Source organism: Podarcis cretensis, assembly GCF_951804945.1.
Source record: "Podarcis cretensis genome assembly, chromosome: 1".
Classification (NCBI taxonomy): domain Eukaryota; kingdom Metazoa; phylum Chordata; class Lepidosauria; order Squamata; family Lacertidae; genus Podarcis; species Podarcis cretensis.
Genome location: NC_137170.1, coordinates 113337476 through 113365017, shown reverse-complemented (window position 1 = coordinate 113365017; position 27542 = coordinate 113337476). Strand labels below are relative to the sequence as shown.

Sequence of the window (27542 nt, the reverse complement as noted above, 5' to 3'; positions counted from 1 at the left end):
AGGAATTCTTTAAGTGATGATTCCTGGTAACTCATCTCAAGATTTATATGCTCTTTGTCTCCAGATTATCCCTCCAGTCTTAGCCCCTTGTTAAGTCCTCCCAACATACAGTGGTACCTCGGGTTACATACACTTCAGGTTACATACGCTTCAGGTTACAGACTCTGCTAACCCAAAAATAGTGCTTCAGGTTAAGAACTTTGCTTCAGGATGACAACAGAAATCGTGCTCCGGCAGCGCAGCAGCAGCAGGAGGCCCCATTAGCTAAAGTGGTACTTCAGGTTAAGAACAGTTTCAGGTTAAGTATGGACCTCCGGAACGAATTAAGTACTTAACCCGAGATACCACTGTACTGTTGTTCTTGCAGTCTTCTGTGAGCACTGATGTTTTGAAACTTAGACACATTTCTAAGGTCCTCAAGGCACCTTGGGAAAAATAGGTGGTGTGATTAAAACCAATTAGGAACTAAACCAACAACATAAAAAAACACCAGAATTAAAACAACAACAACAACCAGATGGTTAATATCATCAAACCTCGTGGTTTAACAGGCAGCAATTGTGGGTTTCCTTTTTCATAGTCTGCAAAAAATGTGGTCTGTTAGGAAATCTTTCCTAGGAAGAAGGGGAAGCAGCTGTGCTTTGAGCACCCTTGTGAACCCGGTGCCAGCATAGCCATGTACCTGCTATAGCACTGGCAAGGGGGGAGGGCTGAGACTCAGTGGCCATCGCAGAGCATTTGCTTCGAATGCAGACGGTTCCCAGTTCAATTCCTTCCATTCTCTGGGTATGTACCCTGTCTAGATCCCTGGATAGTCACGGCCATTGTGCATGGACAACTCTTCAGGCCATTTAGAACTTGTGGGAAATGTTTCCACCTGAAACAAAGCCATGAACTGAGCAGCTCCACAGAATTTTACTTAGCTTCCTAGTGAAAGTTCACACCACATAATAACTCTTCAGTGGAGTAGATTATGAACTCACCATGTTTGCCACCTGCTCACTGCAGCCATCGCACAATAACTTGAATATGTGTGAATGAAGTATTGATTCAGCATTAAGTGGTGTCTTTCTTCAATATCAATTAAAAGTCATACCTGAGACAAAATGTTGCAAAATGTGGAGGTTCAGAATACTCTTCCATTGCTCTTCCACCTGCTTTTCTGTCATTCCCGCCCAACCAAATCAGTCAATCAGCATTTTGTGGCTGCTGCGCATGCTCAGCCTTCTTGGGGCTATTTTTGCAGCCCCCTCCCACCCCTTTGGGGTTTTCCCCCTAAAGGTTTTTGCACTTGTGCAAACCTTGGGGCTCTCCAGAACCTACTAATACCTCCCTCTTATGTGTGTTTGTGTGTATGGTGCCATTCTGACTGCATAAGGCCTGGCTCCCACTTCATTCCTCCCTTGGCACAAGTAGTGCAACAAGCCATAGTCCTTAGCTTAGCATACCTAAGCCAGGCTTGGAGTTGTGTCAAGTCACACACGCCAAAGCATGGTCTAAAGCCAAGGCTCGTTCTCAGCTTCCTGATCATGTCTTGTTTGAGAGAAAACAAACCACAGTACCTGGACCCAGACATCAACTCTAAGCCAAGGATTCTGGCTTGTTGCTGCCACAAGAGCTAAGGGAGGAATGAAGTGTGAGATGTCGGCTTGTACATGGTAAGCCATGATGTGCAAAGCAGCCCACAGTTGGTCACTTTGATTCCACAAAAGAAAAGTGGAAGGTATCACTATACACACACACACAGAGAGAGAGAGAGAGAGAGAGAGAGAGAGAGAGAGAGAGAGAGAGAGAGAGAAAAGAAGAAGAAGAAGAAGAAGAAGAAGAAGAAGAAGAAGAAGAAGAAGAAGAAGAGGAGGAGGAGGAGGAGGAGGAGGAGGAGGAGGAGGAGGAGGAGGAGTTTGGATTTGATATCCTGTTTTATCACTACCCAAAGGAGTCTCAAAGTGGCTAACATTCTCCTTTCCCTTCCTTCCCCACAACAAACATTCTGTGAGGTGAGTGGGGCTGAGAGACTTCAGAGAAGTGTGACTAGCCCAAGGTCACCCAGACACAAACCCGGTTCCCCAGATTACGAGTCTACTACTCTTAACCACTATACCACACTGGAGAGAGAGAGAGAGAGAGAGAGAGAGAGAGAGAGAGAGAGAATGTGTGTGAATACAATATTTCTTGATGAAGGCAAATTTATCAAATGAAGAGCCTGGTATTGCCTGGTAACAGCAAACATTTTATTTTGCCCTTGTACAAGCCGCAGACTGTAATGCTGGATATGTAATGGACACCTGCATGTCAGTGAATTTACTGCGCCTCACTTTGTCATGGTGCAAATATGAGGAACTTAGGCAATACTTGCAGAGAAAGGTGTATTAGGAATCCTGCGCCACTTCCTTTGGCTATTGAAAGTTGGCTGTTATTTAACAAATGAGGCACAAATGACTCACTAAAAAAATGCACAAAGCAGTTCATCTAGATTAATGAATTTGTAAACTGGCGGCTGTTAGAATGGTTTCACAAAATGTACAGAACGGAAACCTCAGCGATATAGCTCACCCCGCAGAATGAACAATAGGAGAGAGTGGACTTCTCTGATATTGGGTCATACAGTACAAGGAAGCTTCCCTTGATATACCAGCCTCTGTTGCTTCATTGGTTCTTCTTTTTGGTTCAGCATCTTCAGGAACCAGACGCTGCTGCTTCAGAATTATTTCAGCCATCATACACATAAAAGTAATGTGAAAACCACTTCCCTTCCTATTGTGCTAGGGGCATTACGCTAGGTTCATTCTGAGGAGTGTCCAACTCAGAAATGACATGGAATAGATTTGAAAAAGTAGTGTTATTTGTGGGGGCAAGTCCCAGGCAGCAGTCCTATGCACACTTATATGAGTAAGCCCCATTTGAACAAAGCAGGTGCTATTCAGTGTTAGTCAGAGCAGATGCGCTGAAATCAAAGAGATTAAATGCCTTACGTAAGTCTGTTGCCAGTTGATCAATCAGTGCAGTTATTCAACTCAATCTCACAGGTTCAGATTAATAATTTGGGTAACAGCAAACCAAAGCTCCAGGACTCAGGATTGTTAGCAGGCTTTGCCAACCTAGCGCTCTCCAAATGATTTGGACCACAACTTCCATCAGCTCCAGCCAACCTGTGCAGGTTGCACACATGCTGACTCCCACTTCCTTCTGCCTAATTTGATGGGAAAGAGACTTAAAGCTCTTAGCTTACATGGAAAATGAGCAAATAGTTTACTTTTCTCAGTGATGCTAGTGCTGTGACATTGTCTCTTAGGTAAGAACCGCAGGAAACAACAGAAGTTGGTAGGGGTCAGCTGCAATCAATGTCAACATGTCGTTTAAACTTTCCACACTGTACTGAACGTGTTATATTTTTGCAGCCTGGGGCCTGGGTTTTTTTTTTTTATTGCAATGTTGCAAATGTTGCAAATCTGATTGAAATATGCATGAGGTTATTTCCTTCTACCACAAAGTGGTAGATTTTTCTCCTTTTAACCAATGTCTTGTATGTTCCCACACTAAGGTGCAACTGTCTGCTTACTCAGTGAGGTTTTGCAACGTGCAAATTGATTTAGGTTCCATCTGCTTATCATTTAAGAACTACATGGCTAATCGGTTTTAAAAGTGTAATTGATCATGACAGTTCTAGGAATAGTGGTAATAGTAATCATTACTTCCGTAAGAGTCATTTGTGAATTCAGTTCAACCGCACCCAGAACATACATTCATTCTCTCTCTCTCTCTCTCTCTCTCTCTCTCTCTCTCTGTATAATCAGGATAACTTTCGTGGAAGCATTGAATTCTTGAACTGCAAGTTCACATATCCCTCTCGTCCCAACGTCCAAGTGCTAAATGGTCTTTCGGTGTCTGTGAAATCTGGACAAACCCTTGCCTTTGTTGGAAGTAGTGGATGTGGCAAAAGTACCAGTGTCCAACTTCTGGAACGTTTTTATGACCCTGAGGAAGGAAAAGTGGTATGTAGCCTTCTCTGCTTTCATACATAGTAAAAGAGCGCCGAAGAGTTGTTATAAAGCAAACCCGCAGTTCTCCCATCACGACCCCCTGAACCCAGCAGTTGGAGGATGCAGAAGCAGTCAGTTCTGGTTTCAGTGCATGAAGTGGTTGGATGAGAACTCCTAGGGGAACCTTTCCTGACCATCAGTGCTTATGGGGCCAGAGCCTGGACTCTCGTGGACATTTCCCCCTAAGGGAGCAGGTGCATCTGCAAATCACCCAGCTTGCAGTGCAGGGAATACACCAGGTGGGAGGTCATGGAATAAAAGAGGAGTGAAGAGATACTTCAAATATAATTTTACTTAAAGGGGTTTAAGCATTTAGCATAGATTCATGTGAAAATTATTTAAAGTTTAGTAAGCTCATACTTAACTTAAAATTTAAAACTGAGGTTCCCTTACGATGGCGCCAATAGTCCATGAATAAATATTTTGTCTTTTCTGGGTTTTTTCCTGTGCAGTTGATAGATGGACATGACAGCAAGAAAGTAAATGTCCGCTTTCTGAGATCTAAAATTGGGATAGTGTCCCAGGAACCTGTGCTGTTTGGCTGTAGCATTGCTGACAATATAAAATACGGCGATAACACCAGAGAGATTTCCATGGAAGAAGTGATAGCAGCAGCTAAGAAGGCCCAGTTGCATGACTTCGTCATATCGCTTCCTGACGTAAGCATCTTCTTCTTCACTAGTGTTCAGTGTTGTGAAAGGGAACGGTGGCTAAATAAGGAATCCATGGTGTGTGAGTCACAGAATCTCAACCATTTTCCTAGATGCAGCTATGCACATGCTATAATATACTCCTGAACAGCAGCTCACTTTTGGACAGCCAGCGTGGTCTAGCAGTTAGAGTTGTTGGACTAAAAGTGAGGAAACCCAGGTTCAAATACCTTCTCATCCATAAGGTTCACTGGCTGACCTTGGTCCAGTCGCCATCTCTCAGTTATTTCACAGGTTTATTGTGGGGATAAAACGTAGATTACTCTCTACCCTGAGAAAGTTTCCATATCCCAAGGGTAGTTCACATCACCAATAAAACACGAATAAGAGTTGTTAAGTTTCATGCCACATTGCCCCCACAAGCAGCAACATTATTTTCTTCCAGTACTGCAGCACTGTGCATATTTCTGATGGTAAAAGGAGTTGCTTAAAATTCAGCCAATGTATATTTTCCAGCAATACAAAACTAACGTTGGCTCTCAGGGATCGCTGCTCTCTCGTGGGCAAAAGCAGCGCATCGCTATCGCCCGAGCCATCATCCGAGATCCCAAGATCTTGCTACTGGATGAAGCAACATCTGCTCTGGATACCGAAAGTGAACAGGTAAAGAGGAGGGAGAGTAAACCACGTGGACTAAAAAACAACAACGTAGAGCAAGTAGGGCAATTCATACTTGCATATTAACCTTTTGATGATGAGTAAGTCATCCTCACAGATGAAACTTTTCAAGCAGAACTTTATTACCAACCTTCTTCACTGTAAATTTAGGCTTTGCTCCTTGGTTGTTGGGGCAAAGCTATTTCACCATGACTGAATCCCATACCGTATCTTAAGGCCAGCTGTGAAGGAATGGTTCTGTAGCATCAATCATGCCTCAAAGATAACAAATGAATAGAATGAAAAGAGCTGCTCTCTCACTTGTGAATCACTGGGTGCAGAAACATTTCTTCGGTTCTTTCCTCTCCCATACATTCGTGTGATGATCATGCGATGATTTTCTTAATAATTAGAATGAATGCTTGGGTGTAAAGGTAAAAGACCCCTGGATTGTTAAGTCCAGTCAAAGGTGACTATGGGGTGTGGTGCTAATATCCGCTTTCAGGCCGAGGGAGATGGTGTTTATCCGCAAACAGCTTTTCCGGGTCATGTGGCCAGCATGACTAAACCGCTTCTGGTGCACAGTACACTATGATGAGTGCCAGAGCACACGGAAATGCTGTTTACCTTCCCACCACAGTGGTACCTATTTATCTACTTGTGCTGGTATGCTTTTGAACTGCTGGGTTGGCAGGAGCTGGGACAGAGCAATGGGAGCTCACCCCATTGTGCAGATTCAAACCACTAACCTTATGATCAGCAAGCCCAAAAGGCTCAACACTACTTCGGGGAGAAAGGACTTATTTGGTTACATATATATATATATATATATATATATATATATATATGTTATGTGAATGACCAGATTAGAATGCAATTGCCAGGAGCAACATTGAGATACTCTGCAGAAAGCTGCCTTTACTACCTTTACTTTGTCACTTTCTCCCTTGTCTTCAGACTGTGCAGGCTGCACTGGATAAAGCTAGAGAAGGCCGAACGTGCATCGTCATAGCTCACCGCCTTTCTACCATTCAGCATTCTGATATCATAGCTGTCATGTCTCAAGGAGTGATCGTTGAAAAGGGCACTCATGAAGAACTGATGGCCCAGCAAGGGGCATACTACAAACTGGTTACCACTGGGGCACCTATCAGCTGAGCTTTCACACTTACTCCACGACACAATCAATGTAATTTACTTGGGGATGTGATAAGACCAAGGATGAACATGTGAATAATCTTTGTTACACATTCACTCTGCTATTGCAAACGTGCAGGAGAAAGCGCACCCCCCCCCCCCCGCTTGCCAGCTTGTGACATCAGTTATTAAACTTGCTGTGGTACGAAGAAAGGCAACATCTACTCAAACAGTGATGCTGTTGGGAGAGTGCTCAAAACCTGTTGTTGTTTTTTAATCAGCTAAAGTTCTGCCGAAGTATTTATATGTCTGGATTATTAGGCTACATACCTGTGACACCAGTGAAGTCAACCACTGCAGATCTGTAGTCCCCGGTCCACCTGTTGTTGGGATACTGCCAGGGAGAACAGGCATCTCCAGACGATCCATCGGTCTCCTGTAGGACAGCATCAGTCAGTTAGTGACACAAGCCTCAGACACATTCCAGGACTCGTGCACGCCCTTGCAGCAGACTCCGCAACAGAAGATGCACCCAGAAGAGCATATTTACAACTTTATTCAGCGTTGGTCTGAACAAAGGAAAAACATGACTGCCTGCCTTCATGTCGAGGCAACAGACAGATACAAAAGCTATATACAAAATGGAAACTCCTTGTGAGCAGGAAGTACGCAGGCTTGTAACACACAACAGCCTGGTCCCTTTTTAAGGAGGAACAGAAATATCCTAACAGCTTCCATTTGGCACTCTGGGCAAACAGTGGCATCCACTGGCATGACCTACTATTACTCATTTCACAGTTGTGATCATGGAAATATCTAAATGCAGGTGTCCACATTTAAACACGAAGGAAGCGTTGTAAGGTGGCTGTGTGTGTCCATGACACCTGTTCTGCACATGAGTGCACTGCATGTGCCACTGGAGGTTCAGCAAGTTATGAAATTATATTCACCACCAATCAAACAAGGGAGAAATTTCGCACAAAGCCAATGCCGATCTATGTATGGATTTGCGTGCTGATCCATATTGCAATCATTCCAGCACACTGAACTGTCTGGATGCATCTTGACATAGGGGTGTACAGTTCCATTGCAAACCATTCAGTGCACATGAATATAAATGGATCAGGCAGGGCATGTATTGCACCAGCAAGCTATAGGTCCTGTTATGGTAGCTTTCTCAAATGCAGAAAAAGTCAGCTGCAGTTTTTCCCTTGCTCGTTAAAAAGGCATCTGGAGCTGCCGCAATGCCTTTCTCAAAACAAAGAACACTGAAAAAAACAGCTAGGGGGTGCAGGAGACTGTTCATACTGATGCTGCAGAAAGTGACAGAAAAATTACCATCAGTGCTGCTGAATCAGGAAAAGAAAACGCAGGAAAAGGCAAATGGGGCTTCACTTCACTCGGTCCTTTGGGGGTAGGGAATGTTTGTTGTCATGTGTTTGCAGAAGTGAACAACCAATGCTAACTGAATATCTAAACTAGTTTCCCCTAGCCTCCAGCAACTGTGCTAGCTGGGGCTGATGGGAATTGTAGTCCAAAACCAGGTTGGGGAAGACTGGTAAGTAAAGAATCTACACTGTATGGACGTGGAGATACAGAAAGGAGAATTTGTATCACTACTTTCCTCCTCACTTTACCACTTGGCTACCCAGCTTCTTGTGTACAGATATGTTTTCATTAAAGCAAGGGGTGAAATTTTGGGTCTTTGCTGTCTTATGTTTTCTGCTGACTAAATATCATTCTTTTAAAAAGGATGGAAAGAAGAAACTGCATCCAGAACCATTAGGCTGAGTGAAGCGGGTGTTGTCAAAGGGCAGCAAATTGTGGTTTAATTTACTGTTGTTATTATCTGGAATCAGATGTGCTACTCTGCAGTGAGGCATAGCTCAGGTTGGGTGCAGGACGAGGCTGGCAGGGACCAGGCTGGATACAGCACAAGGCAAAATTCAGGCTGGATGCAAGGCTCAGGCTGTGCTATAGCAACACAGAGCTCTGGTGTTGCTTCAGCAACAAACCAATTGGGCCCTATGCATTGGAAGCAGCTGAATCCCAATGGTTAGCTCTGCCTGCACTGGAAGGTTAAGGGAGTTTCTTCAGTTAAAGTGGCCCCAACCTGCTCTTGTAGCCTCCTACTACAGTGGAGTGGGGGAGCCTCTGGTGGGAACATAAGAAGAGTCTGCTGGATCAGGTCAGTGGCCCATCTAGTCCAGCATCCTGTTCTTACAGCAGCCAACCAGATATCTTGGAAAACCTGCAAGCAGGACATAGGTGCAATGACATCCTGCCCACCTCTGATTCCCAGGAACTGGTATTCAAAGGCAATGGTCTCACTGGGGGTTTCTGCAATGGAGTCTCCCAAGTCCAATCATTCTCAAGCTGGGGGGGAACTTCCTCCTGGCTCATCTGGTGGAAGCTGGCCCTGACTGCCTTCTCTGTTCTGGTTCAGAATCCTCAGCCTCATCCCCTGAAGAAGGGGATTCTGTCTCCAAGGCCATGATGGTACCCAGAGGTGGTTTGCATCCTCCTTATGTCCCTGACAGCTGCATGCTGCCAAGTCACAGCTGTCTTTGGCTGATTGAATGGGAAGAGCCAGGCCTATAGATGACCATACTTTCTACCTTTTCATCTGGGCAATTCATGGGATTTATTATGGGCTTTCATCATCATAATGTGGAAAGGGCATTTGAATTAGGCATCAAACAGTGACTTAGAAGTAAGGCAGCTCAAACTGATGAGTCCCAAACAAGGGCTATCCATCGTTATAGAGGTGTGATGTTCCAGAGCGTTGGTTGTTGTTTTTTAAGGGTACTTGGTAACCCCAAATCTTAAATAAGATTTGTGGGAAAGGGCTTTTTGTAAATGCAATCTGTTAATTTGGAAATATACATGCTGCCAAAAATCAATCAATTTAAAACTAGATTTCCCCTCATGTAGCTGTTAGCAATTTACAGAGAGGAAACCGTTAACAGCAAAAGAATAATTGGGATTGTAGCTGGTTTGATATAAACGGTTTTCCCAAATCCCCCTGCTCTGTGTTGGAACTCTTCATGCATTGCAAATTAAGTTCACAAGGTGACATTCTAGTATCCTCCAGGCTTGTTAAGCATCGGTGATTGTCACTTAACAGGAGAATGTCAAAAATGTTTGTGAAAATTACTGACATTTACACCAAGGAAAAAGGGGGGGAAATCCTTTGGCAATAGCTCAATAATATATTTAGAGCAAATGAAGGCAGCAACATTTATAGTACAATCCTATACATGTCTACTAAAACTTAGTCCCACTGGGTTCAGTGGTGTTTACCCCCACCCCCTCCAGGGAAGTGAGTATAGGATTGCCTCTTCTTGCACACACAGAAAAGAAATGAATGCCTCTTCAAATACAGTGCCTACTATCATCAAAAGCAAAAGATTTTTCCTTCACAATTAATATTTTATATTTACGTAAATTTAATTCACTGAAGTGTGTCGTTCATCAGCTAAGCTTTCTTTACTCAGACACCATCCCTGCTATGATGCACTTCTCTCCCTCCGTCTCTCAAAGGGAACATGCCTTTGTGCCTCTGGAGGAGTTTTGTATTTAAAATAAAAATAAAAAGACAGAACACAACACAGCAATATAACAATACAATTAGGTATGTGGCTTTTGTTAAAACAAAGCAAAAGCACTGTACTATGAATACAATATTCAGAATTGATTGTATGCTGCCTGGGTAAGGCACCCTACTTTTTGCATTTGAGAAGTATGTAGCATAATGTTATGATGTTTACGTAAACAGCCGTGGAGCGCAAGAATGCTGATGTGAGCAGAACAGTAGACACCCAGAAATGACTGAGATAAGCTGCATTGTGTGCCAATGTGTAGTGGCAGAATTAAAATACAGTACACTCATATTTGCTTATTGTGAGGATATTTTTGTCAAAGGCCTATATAGTATTTTAGAGCAAAGCTAGGGACCCTCTTGCCCTCCATATGTTGTTAAACCACAACTCCCATCATCCCTGACCATTGGGCCATGTTGCCTGGGGCTGATGGGAGCTGGGAATCAAACATCCGGAGGGGCAAATGATTCCCCATCCCTGGTTTAGATTTAGTGCATGTTTATTGTTCCAGATGCAAAATGACTTTGCCAAGTGCTGGATGTGTGTGAATGATATATAGATTAATCTTTGTGACTGCCATTAATAAAGAAAATTTGGTTAGCTTTGGTTCCGTCTAAACATCTACTTATAGCATGCATCCATGGTATTGCAGTGGATCTTTCCTAGCAGGAGCTGGGATATGATGAATTAATGGTGCTGAATTTGGGGTGCCAGTTGAATATGAAGAAATGTGGGCTTCAGGTCACACCTCTGCCATGAGCTTGGTCAAAGCATTATCTCTCACATATCTGCATCTTTCAGTTCCTTGGTCTAGCAAGGTGGAACGGCTGTGAGGCTGAACGTTATGATTCCAAACAAGTTGTATGTAGCACAGAGCATGCATATCAATAAATAGTTTGTCCTTTTCTAAGCTACAACTCTGTATACTTATCTAACAATGATTCAGCTGCTTTCAGGGGGTAAAAACTCCTGACCTGTTAAGTAATGCAGATATTACCAGTATTTGAAAGAGAAGTTTAATGTATAAAAGATGTTTCCATTTTCATCACTAGACTGCACAGTTCAAGGGAGGGTGCAGAAATACCATGCAAGATACAAAAATACAAGTGACATATCAGTGCAGAAATACTTGCCTTCCTGTTATGTAATGACCAACTAAGTAGTTACTTTTGCTTCACATTCTTGGAAAAATCTGAGGACAGCATTTTACTAGTACAGTGGTACCTCGGGTTACAGACGCTTCAGGTTATAGATGCTTCAGGTTACAGACTCTGCTAACCCAGAAATAGTACCTCAGGTTAAGAACTTTGCTTCAGGATGAGAACAGAAATCGTGCTCCGGTGGCACAGCGGCAGCAGGAGGCCCCATTAGCTAAAGTGGTGCTTCAGGTTAAGAACAGTTTCAGGTTAAGAACGGACCTCCAGAACGAATTAAGTACTTAACCCGAGGTACCACTGTAGCTACCTCACAAATTATTATATGATCCAGATAAGTTATATCATATAACAGCATAATTTTAGTAAATATTAATCACTCATTTTCTCTCATTACAGTAATAAATGAGCCCCAATATTGTAGAGCCTTAACATTTGGTACATGTACAGTCCAAAGCACCCCAGTTGCTACACAAAGTTAAAAATGGGACATTTGTACACAGCTCCTACAAAACAGAGTATTCAAAGAACACCCTCAAATGGTTGAGCATCTTCCAGGCTTCCCAGAAAGCTGAAATTTTGCACATTCATTATCCAAAACACTCCACAGTTACCTGAAAAAACTGAAAGGCTCTGAAAGGCAGAGAGTAACAGTGCAAATCCTATACATTTCTACTTGAAATCCCATTGAGTTCACTGACTCTTAAGTCCCAGCTAAGTGAGTATAGGGTTGTAGCCTCTGTGTCTCACTAAATGGGATGGGAAGATACAAGACAAAAAATATATACTCCCAAAAGGTGGTGGAAATTATGGGTCACCTAGCAAACCGAAATTTGGCACATATACAGTCCACAAAACACTGATTAATAGAAAAGTCTGACAAAATGAATATATTGGATCTTAACAGTAATAACTTGGGTCATGACATTTACCTCAGAATAGATGTCAGCATTTCCGCAGAGAGCAAAGTAAGTCACACATGGGTCACAGAGTTGCTTAAGGCTTGGATGTGAGGGAAGTGTGAGCTCTAGGGGTTGCCAGAAATATAGGTAGGTGCTTGCAGAATGCAAGTTTAATTTACTAGTAACTATACAAATGTACACATGCCCACACAAATACAGAAAATGCAGTGCTGAGTAAAACTATACATCTCCTGGGCTGAGACAGAGGAGCAGGTAGGCGAAGCACTTTTCAGTTTCAGGGCAGAAAAAAATCCAGCATGCTTTGACTACCAATACATACATATATACAAACTTTTCATAACTGTTGGAAGCTCAGGCAGCCATGTTATAACAGTCTAATTGTCAGTATTTGGGTCTTAACCGATCATTATTTCTGGTATGAGAATCTCAGTCCTGGGTGTAAGCATCTTTTCGATTTTACAAATCAGAAATATACCCACCATTGTTCGGAATGGAGAGTGAGAGAAAGTGAAATAACTGTTTTGAGTCTTCGGCCACAGAGCATCCTTGGCATCTTAAGATGTTCCAGGATCTTCCAAGGCAAACCAACCATTAATGTCTACCAAAACTTCTTTTCTGTTGGCTTCATGAGCAAGTATATGCAATACGGAACAAAGGCCACTACCGTAAGCGGTATGGCTGCACTTTTACAGAAAGAAAGGATGTAAAACAGATACTCGGTGTGGGTGGGTATCTTGATAAAATCATAGAGCTGCAGCGTGGCTAAGGATGTAGCTATGCATGACATCCTGAAACTCAGTTTATAGCCATGTTTACCTTTACAGCCCAAGATAAACATCTCAGAGTTAATGCTGAGGCCTAGCCCAAACAGGGCACCTAAGTTCCTCACCAGTCCGGCGAATGGAGTCGTGTCAATATTGATCCACTCTGGGTTGGCACACCACTTCTTTGCCTTCGGAATAGACCACAAAAGATCAATATCGATAAGCTTTAGAACCAAGTAAAAGCCGAGAGCGGAAACAAAGAGGAACACGTTTGTCTGGATATATGTTTTTAAGCTTGCTGTTTGGATGGCTGGGGCATGTTCAAACGCTTCAGCAACGAGCATGCCTGGGAATGAAGAAACGAGACATTAGAAGTGATGTGTTTACTTGAAACGGATATATTTCCACGCTTAGCCAAAAAAACCCCAAAAACCCCACACACCAGAATGAGAGTTTGTTGTGATATTTAAGGTATTGCAAAATGTATCCCTTTGTAAGACAGGAACCTTCGCTGTTCTCTTTTCGTCATCTGCTTAAAATGTTTTTGTTTAGGCAAGAGTATCCAGACATGAAGAACGCTGGCATGTATTTAATCCTTTTGTTTACTGTTGATTTTAATCATCTTTTGAACATTTTAAAATACCTGTTATTAACTGCCTTTTGTTACTTTTAATGTTTTACCTTTTTAAAAACCACTTAGAGGTTACACACACACACACACGCCCCATCTGGATTGAAAAGGTAAGCCACAGTCGCTCTGTAGTTGTGTGTCCACTTGAGAAAGTCATTGCACATGCACAGATGAGAACTTCTTGAATGGAGTTGGGTTGCAGGCATTGGGAAACCAAATAGGTCCAGCACATCAGGTGGAGGCAGTCCCACCGTCACTCTGGTGTGTACCGCAATGTGGAAATGTGACTTGAAATGCAGAGGAGTTTAAGTCACTAATGGGTACATAGCCTAAACTAAGTACACTTCCTATTCACTTAAAAGTCTTAACTAGAAGCCAGCAGCTAAAGAAGTTAAAATCAGTGTGTGAAATTTAGCCCTGCTGCCACCGCTTCTTATTCCTTATCGCCTCAAAATTTTGAAAACAACTTTAACATTGACATGAACACCTGGTTAGATATGCATTCCCACTACCCACATAATATACTTATGAACCCACTTTCCCGTAATTTCCAAAATCCTGTACATAGAAAATCCTGCCATAGAAAAAGAAAGCTCTGTCCTTATTACCAGCAATCACTCCAAGGATGACTTGGTGAGGGAAATGTGTTGCTATGAAGACTCTCGAGACACACACACTGATCTGAATAATCCAGAACATGCTCCACAGGAAAGACCAGGTGAGTCTGTCAAAGAAACAGTTGGAGGAAATAATAACAAAAACCAAATGAAAATTATTAGACTGTTTTTCCCCTCTCTCTTCTCAGCATCCAAATCTCAGTTCAGGGCTGATCAGAGTGGATGCCACAGGGGTCATTTGGCCTGGACCTCAAAGTCAAAGAGTCCTCAAATTTAGAAACTTCTTGTTTTTTATTTTGGCATTTGGCATGCCACTACTTGTTTTTCATGTCCATCAGACCAAAAAAATTGCTTTATTTTGTTTTCATGTTTTGTTATTTTTAATTGTTTCATGGTGAAAGGTCTCCATAACTGGAAGCGGTATGGGCATGTCTTTATCATCTCACCCTCCGCTCATCTCTCTTGAGTTCAGCATTAACAGCACACAAGGCTTTAAGTTACCAAAGGGATCGCTGCAAAATCTCCTTTGTATTGTTGCTGATTGAACAAAAAAACAGTAACAAAAGGTGACCGAAAGCATTTTCACATTTTCGCACTGCCCATCTTGTGGCAAATGTATAACGTTCCTAAACGGGGGGCTTTGGGAAAGAGACTGACCTGTGCAGATTAATGGTCGATTTCCCTTTCTGCCTCACCGTGTAGCTCAGGGCTGCTGACACCATCACATACCAGACACATGATGATCCCATGGCATGTCCAGAGGGGCTTCCTGTGGAGAAGTAACAAAACTAGGCAGTGGTAAAATTACAAAAGACACCAGTACATCTCCAAAGCCCACGTGTCTGTCACAAGGCAGGGTTGTTGGCATGTAGCATTCCAAACAACTTACCGTATTTTTTGCTCTATAAGACTCACTTTTTCCCTCCTAAAAAGTAAGGGGGAATGTGTGTGCGTCTTATGGAGCGAATGCAGGCTGCGCAGCTATAACAGAAGCCAGAACAGCAAGAGGGATTGCTGTTTTCACTGTGCAGTGATCCCTCTTGCTGTTCTGGTTTCTGAGATTCAGAATATTTTTTTTCTTGTTTTCCTCCTCCAAAACTAGGTGCGTCTTGTGGTCTGGTGTGTCTTATAGAGCGAAAAATGCGGTAATTAACAATACTGCAGTTACAGGGGGATCAGCAAACAGTGATCAGGAGCAGGTAAGAGGTGTTTTATAAACTTCAGATGTGCCCATAGGACTAAATTGCCTGCAGTATTCATATGCAGTTCATGCTGAGCAACTAGATGCCCAATCTTAAGATACGTCTCCCATCAGACCAGAGAAGGAGAAATCACCCACGGAAACTAGCAGCCAATGAATCTTAAAAAACAAAGAAAAGAAAATCCCTAACCATAAAGGTAACTGATCCATACTCATGGTAGCAAAATTAGCATTCTAATCTCTCATCTGTTAGAGATGGAGCTGCAGACCTTCCATGTGTCCCTATTTTCCAGGGACAATCCTGGATTTACAGAAGCCTTCCTGGTTTCTGATTTGATCCTGGAATGTCCGGCTTTTCCTTAGGACACCCCTATTTTCAGCAGAGAAATGTTGGAGGGTATGGAGTTACGTTACCCCTGAGCTAAGGAGATAAGTAACTATACCACCTTTATAAGACTCCAGAAGGCAGCCCTGTATAGGGAAGTTTTTCAATGTTAACTATTTAATAATGTTTTTATGTATGTTGGAAGCCGCCCAGAGTGGGTAGGACAACCCAGTTAGATGGGTGAGACTTAAATAATAAAAGCATCATCATCATCATCATCATCATTAATTATTAAATAGGACACCGCTAGTTTCATCAGAGAAATGTTGGAGGGTATGGAGCTGCCGGGGTGGGACGGGACAGTTATATACAAACAGCCCATTCTCATAGGCTGTTTCCTTACATCAGTTTATTTCACTTGTATCCCGTTTGCCCTCCAACTTACATGCGAAACCCAGGAGGTTTCCCATGCGATTGGCTGATGGGGCCAGTGTTCCTTTGCTTCAGCAGTAGAACTGTATCACATGTCTTCAGACTAATCTCAAGACCATGTGGTGCTGGTGCATGGCACTTGCATTTGGGGAAGGGCCATAGCTCAGCTGTTAGAGAATCTGCTTTCCATGCAGAGGGTCCTAGGTTCCACCCCCAGCATCCAGATTGGGCTAGGAGAGACTCCCTGCCTGAAATCCTGAAGTGCCACTGCCACTCAGTGTAGACAAGGTTCCACGAAACGGGCTTAGTATAAGGCAGCTTGCTATGTTTCTGTGCCTGGTAAATTGCTCACAGCTCCTTTTTGTCAAATCCATATTTCGTTGGCCTGTAGTAATACTTGGTAACATGGTATGGAAAAGCATGGCATGAAGAAACACTTCAAGCAGCTGTTCTTTGCAGCCAGACTAGATATTAACTTCTCAGGGAAATGGATACCAAGCCACTTATGTTGCTGGTCCTAAATAGTTTTATTGGTTTCCAGAACTTAAAAGCCATCCTTATAAATGATTGACTCAGCTACCCTGTAGCTGATGGGACAAATAATACCTGATCTATTAATCTGCTACAATGATGGCATTGTAGCAGATTAATTGTAGCAGATTAATTTTCCTTCTCTTCCTTCTTTCTTTTCTGCAGTTAATCATTCTTATGAAACCTACTTCTGAAGTTGAAATCTTCTACTAAGACTAGCATTTTCTACACTGCTTTTCTACAGATGGGGGCAAGGATGTGAATGTTATCACAGGCAGTTGAACCAGGTCTTTTCAGTTCTTCATGCTGTTTTAAATCATTCTGGAGAATTTCTTCCCTAATTTAAATCTCCCCCCCCCCAAATAAAAACCAGGCAGCTGGCCATTTGCAACTCCATAGTAGTGAAGGCACACACACAGAGAGACACACACACACAAAATTATTCTCACATTTATTCCCCACCTTCCTTCTATCATAGAACCAAAAGCAATGTTCCCAGGCAGGCACAGACCAACCCCAGTTCTGCTTTGCAGTGGCATCCAGATCGTACTCTATATCTTACCTGGTCCTGTTTCACATGTTATAGGAAACTGCTCAAGGCATGGGGTAGTTTGGTTTGGATAGATCATTGTCTCCTGGACCCACCAATATGGACGATGACCAAACAAAATCCTGACAGAAAAGAAAGCATTATCTTCAATGGACACACAAATCCAACACATAATTTAGCAACATACCAGTCTCCTTTATATTACTGATTCTTGCTTGACTGCTAGATCAGTTTTACCATAATATGCTGAAGCAGAAGCATTACTTTCCTTTGTCTTGTTTAAAAGGGGGGAAGATAACTCTTCAAAGCTTATATACTACAGGTTGCATCCAACTAAGGGAACAGACTCATTGGAATTAATGAGCCTAAGTTAGTTATACACATCAGTGTTAATGGATCAACTCCGGCTAGCATTCAATGAAACCCTAAATAATTTCAGTAACCAACAGTCCCCGGAAGATTTCTGATCTCAGAAGACTGTGGATCCTGCCATTCCCAAAGTTTCCAAGGAAGCAACAAACCTTACCATTTAAATATAAGATTAAACCAATCACCGATCACTGCCACCCAGATCATTTTTGTCCCAACCACTTGATTAAGCTGGAACCAAAGAGGAAAATAAATTGTAAAAATGTTCCGAGGATCTCCGACATGTGACATGAAGTTTAGAAAGCTCTGGTATGACCTGTAATCCTTCTGCAAATGCTGAATTATGAGCACGCCATGGCTATGGAGAAGATCCATCTTAACTTGTTAGAAACTGCACTAAGACCGAGTCCCTTGCATGAAGCAAGTTCCCTTTTGTTCTTTAGCTTCAATGGGAGAATTGAAACCATTGAAGGAGAGTAGACGAGGACATGAAAGCAGTGAACGATAGTTGATTTTTTGCTTTTATATTGTCCGTTCCTGGAGCATGTGACTCTTGGCAAAGACACATGGCTCTCCTGGTTTTGTAAAGAGCCCCCCCCCCCCTTTGTTTGCTTGCCATTTTAATGGAGGTAGAAAACTGAAGGACATGCTGATCTGCAGCAAATTGTGAGCAAAGGTGTGTGATGCTAAATACATGTCTTATGTAACCATTATATGAACAGTTGGGCCATGTTTGTCTGAATCTTTTGCACAGCTCATTTCTCTCAAGACTGGGCATTTGCCATTTGCACCCTTGATTAACTACTGCTGCTGCTGCTGCTGCTGCTGCTACTATAAAAACCAGAAATACATGAATAATCACTGCAGGCAGAAGCCATTAAAGCTTTGCATTTTTATTTGAAATTAAAACCTGCTTCTGTTACCATGCCCATCTCTAAGCATAGCCGAGGGCTTTTTTTTTTCAGCCGGAACTCACCAGAGTTTCGGTACCTCTCAGGTGGGTGCCATTGCCATTATAAGAGAAGAATGGATGCATTCATGGTGAGTTCCTGCACCTCTTTTTCTAGAAAAATAGCACTGGTACAGCCTATTATACTTCTAAATTGCAGTTGTAAACAGTAATAATACACACAGCAACAAGATCTTTAAAAAAGCCGTGTGCCTCCAAATAGGTTACCTTCTGTGCATTGGTCATTGTGCTGGTCTAGAAAATACTGAGAAAAAGGGCAGAACTACATGTTGCAATGTAAAAGAGGCCTGCTGTTGATAAATACAGTAGTCCATTATGAGATCTCCCTCTTTCCCTTTTGCCAAGGCCTGTTCAAGACATTTTGCCATCTGAAGTGAAGCATAGCTGTCAACGTTTCCCTTTTTTTAAGGAAAATTCCCTTATTCCGAATGGGATTCCTTACAAGAAAAGGGAAAAGTTGACAGCTATGAGGTGAAGGACAAGATGGCGCCTACCCCAAGGCACAGATAGGAACCAGCAGGACTGGTAGTTTAATCTTACTCCAATACAGTACTGGGAAAGGACAGTGTTTTCCACTGCAGTTGAGGGCCACAAGCTGGCATAGGCACTCACAGCTCTGGCTGCTCCTGGACCTCAGAATCTGCCACCTGCCTCATTCTGCCTCATTGTAGGGATGATGATGAGGAAACCTCACAGTGGGGGTGGCCATTTAAACGGCAGCGCTGTACCGTTCATAATGTGTGGTCCTTTCCTTCCTTAAGGTATCAGGTTTACATGGACAACAGCAGCATTGTAACATATTTGGCCTTAAAGCAAGCTTAAGGAGGGCTTTTTCTCAGCTGGAACTTGCCAGAACTCCATTTCAGCCCCTCTCAAGTGGGCGCCACTGCCATTACAGTGGTAGCTTGGGTTACATACGCTTTAGGTTACATATGCTTCAGGTTACAGACTCCGCTAACCCAGAAATAGTACCTCTGGTTAAGAACTTTGCTTCAGAATGAGAACAGAAATTGTGCTCCGGCGGCGCAGCAGCAGCAGGAGGCCCATTAGCTAAAGTGGTGCTTCAGGTTAAAAACAGTTTCAGGTTAAGAACAGACCTCCAAAACGAATTAAGTTCTTAACCTGAGGTACCACTGTATAAGAGAACAAGGGAGGTGTTCATGGTGAGTTCCAGCACCTCTTTTTTTCCAGAAAAACAGCACTTGTGAAGCAAAGGATGTCCACCACATCTGATGTGACAAAGTCATGAGGAGATTGTTTGAAGTTGTGCTCAATTTCACTCGCGTACAATTAGGAACGCATCTTGATCCTGGCTGTGTGAAAATGGCTGGTATCTCTACCTGGTCAAGTAATCCTGTTCAATTCTCAAGCTTTTCACTTGACATAAATACCAATTGTCACCACAGGGGGGTGCCTGCATACAAAATATTCCCCAGATGAAATTAGAATGGTTTTAAAAATATATATGACACTACCGTATCAAAAAAATAAAAATGAAAATGAATGAGGGAACCAGTCTAGGGTTGATTGTTTTGTTATTTTTATGGATGCATTTTTTAAATCAGTGTGCATGGTGCTCCTTGCCAATAAGATGAAAGAAAATGGGAATTAAGAAAACAATAAAAGTAAATAACCTCTTCTGGCTCTTTAATAAAAAATATGAGGGGGTGAGAAGATGTTCTGCCAACTATATATGTTGTGTGTTTAATGGAATCATATAAAGCTATTGCATTTGATTCACACAACAGATGGTTTCAGTGGGTGAACTTAAAGGACCTTTTCTACAGGAGAGCTATTTCACCCATTTACTTTAGCAGAGATAAATGTGTTTGAAGAAGCCTTTTAGCAGATTCAAGTCCTGCAGTGTTTGATGAAGCTATGAGGAAAGGCATCAGAGAGGTAATTTGACTTCCTAATGCTCTGGGGTTGAGAAGCATTTTTGTTATGTAATTCAGATTGGCGCATCCGCCTCCCCGCTCTTTGCCCCTCTCCTGATGAAGTGTGTGAGTGATGTCAAATTCAACCTTGCTCCACAAGATGGCTCGGCCATGTTATTGTCTTGTAGCTGGCTGGCTAGATATTAATTTAACCGTGTTATTTATCACAATATATAACATACCCATATGTCTTCACTCAACCACTCGAGAAATAAATAAATCAGCAACTGTTTAAAACAATGTAGGAACTAGTTAATGATGCTATCTCAATCATATAACGTTTAATTTCTAGGGAGAGTTTTAAGCAAGACATTTATTTATTTATTTAAAGTATTTAAACTCTGCTCGACTCTGCACAACTTCCATTCTGATTTAGACTGTGTACTCATTGCCATTGATTCTGGCTTCAGTGTGCTCCTGCCACTGGTGTTTGAAGCTGAGCACACATGAAGTTAGCCACAATCCATATTGTCCCCTGTAGTTCAAGAAATACTGCTGTTTGATGCATTTCCCCCTCAAACCAGCTTCCATCCAATTTGAAAACTTGAAGCTTAGGTGTGTACATTTGAGACAGCTGTCGTGCATGTGCACTTGACAACGCATGCACAGACGACAGCCTCCTTGAACAGGAGTTTGGTGAGGGAAAGCAAATTAGGTAATGTGCATTGGGTGAAGTGATCTCCACCCACTCTCTGATGAATACAGCAATGTGAAAAAGCGACTTGAAAAGCAGCAAAGGGAAACGATGTTATTGCATTTTAAGCCTCAGATATGTGCACAGCCTCAGTTCCACCCAGAGCCTTGTGGAAATTATTTTAGCATAAGCATCTTATTGGCATGAGTGGCCTGCCTTGCCTCCCAGTCTGCTTCGGAATGTCAAGACATCGGTCTCTCTTTTTAAAAAAGAACTTTTTATTGTTTCAACAACACAAACTAATCTGTGGCATTGAATTCTTTCTAAATGAAGCTGCCCAGATGGTTAGACTCATTATTTTTTGAGTCTTTTAAGTGCTCCTCCCTGATGGTCCAACAGCTATTTGTTTTTCAGTGTTGGCCCCAACAAAGTGCCAGTTGACCTTAAAGCAATTTACTCATGAGGGGAAAATGCTTTGTGCTCTCTTTAACGGATCAAGTCTTCGAAGAATCAATTTAATTTGGAGGTGAAAGGGGCTAGGCAGAGGTTTACTGGTGTCTTTGTAACCTGTGTATTTGTAAATATACAGCTATGAGCGAATAGCATTGAGAGAGGCAGAAAGTAGATCGGGACCTACTGTAGGCCTCTTGCTGATTTACAGTAGATTATGAAAGATTTCTGACTCCCAATGGGATTTTGTATGGAAGGACTGTGAGCTCTGTTAAGCCTTGGGTACTTAATAATAATTTTAATAAAGGAAAGCAAATTCCTGCCCTCATAATTCTTTAATTCTTAGCATATATGGCTGTTGCACCTGACTCTGCATTCGTGGATCTTGGGGTTCTGACACAAAATAAAATAGATCTCATAAGCCTGGTGTCTGCTGTCCCTTTTTACAGGTGATCAGTCAGATAAGTGCACAAGAAATGTTAGTTTCCACTGTCATCACCACGCCATCCTTTGTTCAGGGCACCCAAAGTCAACTCGCTCTGAGCAGGGAAAATGCTCTCAGATCCAGACCACTGACAAGCAGTGTGACTTCTAAGTAACTTAAACACTTTCTACACACTCCTAGAGCACCCGCCTTCCCGCTTCACATGCCAGTTTATCAGGGCTGTCTTCTCTGACGGTTCTGCTCACCTGTTGGGAGTGAGAAATGGAAGGAGGCAACTTGGCCAAGTCTAGCCTTGGCTTCTTCCTTCCTTCACAGCATAAGAAGTGATCAGCCCCTGACAGTGGTGCCTGTCTAGTGCAAAAGCCACAACATGCACTGGGTATTGGGTTCCGAATTTAAAAACCTAGGAAGCTGCCAAATATCAGATAAGACTATTTTTTGCTTCCTTAGGGAGCAATCTGGTCTCCCCATGCCCAGCTGGGATGGGTAAAACTTATCGGTTAAGGATACTCCAATATGCTCCTTTGTTCAGTGCTTTGAAACTGTGTAACCCCAATGAATTATAATGCCAAAGTGGCAATTTATTTTGCTTTTCTCTACCAGTTTCTCATTTAAATCACTTAACTCTGGATGTGGGTCACAGCTGCAGGAGCTCCTGGGGCTGCCCATGAGGTGCCCAAGATTTGCTCCTGCATGGATATAACCAATTTAAAACTAATTAAACCAATGTAGGAGTTGCACTCTCTCTCTCTCTCTCTCGTGCATTCATTTGCATTTGCAATCTGAATTTTATCCACCAAGTAGCCCATTCATTTCCTTTGGCTCATCGCTCTGCTAGTCCCAGTGGTTTTCTTTAGACGTGCATGATTAAAGTAAACTTTGCCCATCTTCATATTATCCAACTTTGCTATTTCTCTCCTTTTTTGAGTTAGTAAAGGCATAAATAGGATTGCAGCCTAGGGGATACAATCTCTACTAAATCCTGGTGCATTTTAATCATCATCATCATCATCATCATCAGTGCTTTTTTTCTTAAAAAAATGTTTAGGGGTACTCTCATTTTGACTCAGGGAAAACCACAATTTTATAGTTCAAATTGCGAAAAGTAAATACAGTAAATACAATAAAACTGACCAATCACCGTGCTAGATTACAACTCCTACTTCACACATTAAACGCTCGCTTCCGTCTGAGACTCGGGAAACACCGTGACAGAAAATGAGGCCACCATCAGGGGTAGCAACGGAACTGACGATTCACTGTGCTAAAGAAGAAACTAAAAATTTTAATTTTTTTAGTTGCTTCTCCTGTTATATTCACAAAATGTTTAGGGGTATGCGTACCCTTGCGTCCCCCCAGAAAAAAGCACTGATAATGATAATGATAATAATGATATAATGATAATGATATCAATACCACTCTTGCAATACCAATCCTTATCCTGGGAAGACTGCACCAACCTTAAAGTGGGGTGAAATGGAACTTGGAGGTGCACTGGGAGAGGTGCACCTTAGTCTGGATCCTCTGCTTCTTCAGGCGTTGATCCCACTCCTGTCACCTGCAAAAGAGTTAAAACACTCTTATGGGATTCTGTGGATTCCCTTCCTGCCCCACTCTCGTTTCTCACCACGACACAGGACTGGGTAATTCATAAGCCTGTCATGGCACATGCAAGTCCTCGCAAAGAAACAAACTACACATTTATATGGCCCGCAGACCTGTGAGAACGCAAATACACATAGGAACTGCGCTGAAAGAGTGCACTCTGCACAAGGCAACTGTCACCCGTTCTCAGTGAGTATCCAGACATTTGGTCAGTTGCCTGCTGGCCCCTGAGTCACCAAAACAAGTATGTGCAGCATCACGAGTACTGTGAGCGTAGACGCTTTACAGCAAGAGTCAGCAACCTTTTTCAGCCGTGGGCCGGTCCACTGTCCCTCAGACCTTGTGGGGGGCCGGACTATATTCTGAAGGGGGGGGGAATGAATGAATTCCTATGCCCTCAAAATAACCCAGAGATGCATTTTAAATAAAAGGACACATTCTACTCATGTAAAAACACGCTGATTCCCGGACCGTCTGCGGGCCAGATTTAGAAGGCGACTGGGCCGGATCGAGCCCCCAGGCCTTAGTTTGCCTACCCATACTTTACAGAGTCAGCCCTACTATTAGACAGAGTGAGGTGGCCATCTCAGACTCCATGTTTTGAATGACAGATAATTTATTATTACTCTTATTTTTACTGGCAGTAAAATCGTGGGATTTTCTGCCTCAGGTGAAGAAGTATTTGGCTGGCCTCAAGTATTATGTGCCTTAACATTGGGGGGTGGGGAGACAGGGAGTCATTCCATCTCGGGCAAAAAAATGGCATACCTTCCAACATTTCTCCAATGAAAATAGGGGCATACGTAATAATGAAGGAGGTGAGGACAGGTGCCCCACCTAGGCTGAAGTCACCTTAGGCCTCAAAACTGTCCAAAATTCCTTTCTCTCTTCTAAAAATCCAAAACAGCTTTTCTCTGCTCTTCTCTGCTTTTCTCACAAGATGCATAGGCAAAATGTTACTTTTATCAGTACGAGAGAACTTCAAAAAGGCTAATGAATAGGCTCTGTCATTGCCAAGAATACCCAGGCCTGGGAAGTGACTCTTATCTCATTCGGTTGTAACACATCTTGGACACACTGAACCGCAAGGCTCCTCGCTCATCCCCTTTCCTGGGAAGGGCGCCAAGAGTCCAAAAGAGTCCCAAGACAGCAGCTTTCTGTTCATGCTCAGGGGAACTCATGGGGCAGGACTCTTGAGGAGGAGGAGAAAGGGGAGGGAACTGAAGGGGAATATATGCTCTGTGCAAATGGCTGTGAACTCGTGCTTGTTTGTGAGTTATCACACTTGCTCCTTCTACCAGCCGGATGGTAGAAATAAAGCTTTTTCTCTGAAACTATTCCTTGAGTGTCTGTTGACTCCCATTTTCCCGTCCCGGGCGCAAAGCTCTTCTCACCCAAGGATAAAAAGGCTACAATAATAATTTTATTATTTATTCTCTGCCCATCTGACTGGGCTGCACCAGCCACTCTGGCTGGCATCCAACATATATAAAAGCATAATAAAACATTAAACATTTTTTCCAAAAAAAACCTTTCCTATACAGGGCTGACTTCAGGTGTATTCTAAAGGTTGTTGGCTCCTTGGCTCGGGGGGGGGGGGGTCACAGAACTCCATACCAGCCCACATTTCCCCAATAAAAACAGAGACATCCTAAGGAAAAGCGTGACATTCCGGGATCAAATTAGAAACTGGGGTGGCTTCTGTAAATCCAGGACTGTCCCTGGAAAAAAGGGACACTAGGAGGGTCTGACTTGGGTAAGCCCTGATGGTTTAAGTGATGCAGTAGAGTTCAAATCCTTCCCCTAAGAAGTCTGATGCAGATCTGCTATTCAATGGCCTATGGAGATTGCTGTATTTGGAATTGCAATTCTTCAGTCTTTATCCCCCCCCCCGCCCCCGCCCCCACCCACTGATGAAAAGGCTGGTGCTCTAGGAGAGGCTCTCTCTGAAGACTGAGCTTTTGGCTGCAGGCAGTGCTTTTTTTCAAAAAAAATGTCTAGGAGTACTCTCATTTTCCTACTCATATTGAAATACTTCCCCCCAATGAGGCCAAACTTAGATTCACAAAATGTTTAGGGGTAGTATGCGTACCCCTGCGTACCCCCCAGGAAAAAAGCACTGGCTGCAGGCCACGGTGCTCTGCAGTGCTGATCAACAGTGGCCCTCCGACAATGGTTCTGGTACAAAAACTTACAACCAATTGTACTTTTGCAACGTTTTCAGTTTACAAAGGGCCTCTTCAGACTGGGGTTTTATTCTGGGTGTGTCCTGCTGTTGCCTCCATGCCCTGCTTGTGGGTTTCCGATTGGCCACTGTGGAAAATGGTCTACTCTGCTGGTCTGGATGGCTCCATGAATCTCCTCCAGGGAGATTCCTTTATATTTTTATGTTTTGAAATTCTGTACACTCTTGATTGACATTATTTACTGGGCGGGCAGAGCGGGGGGGCGTGGAAATAAAGCAACAAAAAAACTGATAGTCCAAAGAAGAATTTTGCATGGTTTCTAAGGCCATGAATATCAACTAGGATTCTGAGGTGTGGTTCTAGAGTGCAAAGCATTTCACACAGGTTGCACCTCACTGTCACCCTGCGAGAGCCTAGGATGACTGCTAGGACACTCCCAAATTTTGTCATGTATGTTCATGACAGGTGTAACTTTGTAGTGGTTGGCAAGCTTATCTGTCATTGCTGGTCTTCTCACTGAGAAGCTCCTGATAAGCACCCAACAAGCATCTCTGGGATCTCCAGACCTTAGTTTGCAAACCTTTTAACTAATGCAAGAAAATGTCCATGATTACTATACACATATTATCAAAGTAAACATTATGTGATAACCGAGGTCAGGTGTTGCTAAGCAAATGTTTGCAAGGAGAAGGACAAGGCAGCAAAGCAAAATGACTTCTCTAACAGTGTTAGCTGAAGTCCACTTACCCTTGGTACACAATGTTTTTTCATTCATGGCAACAATAACATTAACTTCAGGCGTCATCACAGATCAGGCAGCAAATTTCTTTCCCCCTCCACTTAGAGTCAGAATGGAACAGTGATGATAAAATCCATCATCTAGAACAACTGGAATGAAAAATAATGATGATGAAGATCCAAAATTGAGTTAATTTGTTTTGTTCAGAATTATCAAATTTTGATGAGCATCCATTTATCATGTGTCCCGTGGAGACTTCTTGGTAAAACTGGTCAGAGAGCAAGAAGCAACAGGATGAGATTGCTGACCATGAGATTCCTTTTCATGCCTCACATGCAAGTTCCAAATAGTGCATCTTATAGTGCATTGTCCAGTACTGACATTTTGGACCTAATGAATATACATGGTTGCTCCTGGGCTAGGACCAACAATCACAGCAGCATTGTGGACCTTTGTCCTGAACCCCTGACTCCAAGTCCCACTGACAAATACAGTATGTCACGTCCAAAGCTCAACAGCCGTGATACATAGTCCAGGGTCAATCCAAATAGGCCAAGCACAAAGTCCAATGGTCAGGAAATACAGTGCAACCCAAAGCACAGTCCTGTAGAGGTTCTAGAGCTTCCAAGTCAAGGTCCATCAACATAGAAAGATAGGCAGACACAGCCCAACAGCCCTACTCCCCTTTTCGCTTTTGAGTCTTGATTGTAGCACCTGGGCTTGATGAGGCATGTAACCCTCACCTGTCCTGAGTTGAATCCAGCTGAGGAATTCTCTCAGAGCTAAGGAGCCCCACTTGGCAGGTTGTGGGCCTTTGCCTGCCTCAGCCTCCCAGAACATACTTCCCGTGGCTCTCTACACCTCAGAGCCCACCTTGTTTGTAGAGACCCCTTTGGCTCTGATGATGGGGCCTGCTGCTCTGGTCTCTGCACACTGAACCACATCCCCTCACTGTCACCTGTCATCACTTCCCACAAAACCACCCTCTCCCCA

General features: G+C 42.9%; 2 protein-coding genes and 1 long non-coding RNA gene across 3 annotated transcripts in view; 1 reads left to right on the top strand and 2 right to left on the bottom strand.

Annotated features, from left to right (window-relative positions):
* The window catches only part of ABCB11 (ATP binding cassette subfamily B member 11), a 51172-nt gene extending 42993 nt beyond the window's left edge, over positions 1-8179 (top strand). Inside the window, exons 26-29 of the mRNA XM_079983792.1 lie at positions 3795-3992; positions 4493-4699; positions 5207-5353; positions 6305-8179. Coding sequence (XP_079839918.1) covers positions 3795-3992; positions 4493-4699; positions 5207-5353; positions 6305-6505 — 753 coding nt within the window. The 3' untranslated portion in view covers positions 6506-8179. The remainder of the gene's footprint in view (positions 1-3794; positions 3993-4492; positions 4700-5206; positions 5354-6304) is intronic.
* Positions 8180-11548: 3369 nt separating this feature from the next.
* On the bottom strand, positions 11549-18398 carry G6PC2 (glucose-6-phosphatase catalytic subunit 2). Its single transcript, XM_079982162.1, has 5 exons — positions 17741-18398; positions 17227-17336; positions 14833-14944; positions 14167-14282; positions 11549-13273 (listed from the first exon to the last, which is right to left on the bottom strand). Exons 1-5 carry the CDS (start codon positions 17956-17958, stop codon positions 12762-12764), a joined length of 1068 nt encoding a protein of 355 aa, XP_079838288.1. The 5' UTR covers positions 17959-18398; the 3' UTR covers positions 11549-12761.
* A 3229-nt stretch (positions 18399-21627) lies between these two features.
* On the bottom strand, positions 21628-26945 carry LOC307220822. The gene is made up of 3 exons (XR_013841121.1): positions 26558-26945; positions 23480-23577; positions 21628-21691 (listed from the first exon to the last, which is right to left on the bottom strand). It is a non-coding gene; the product is annotated as an uncharacterized lncRNA (long non-coding RNA).
* Positions 26946-27542: the final 597 nt, after the last annotated feature.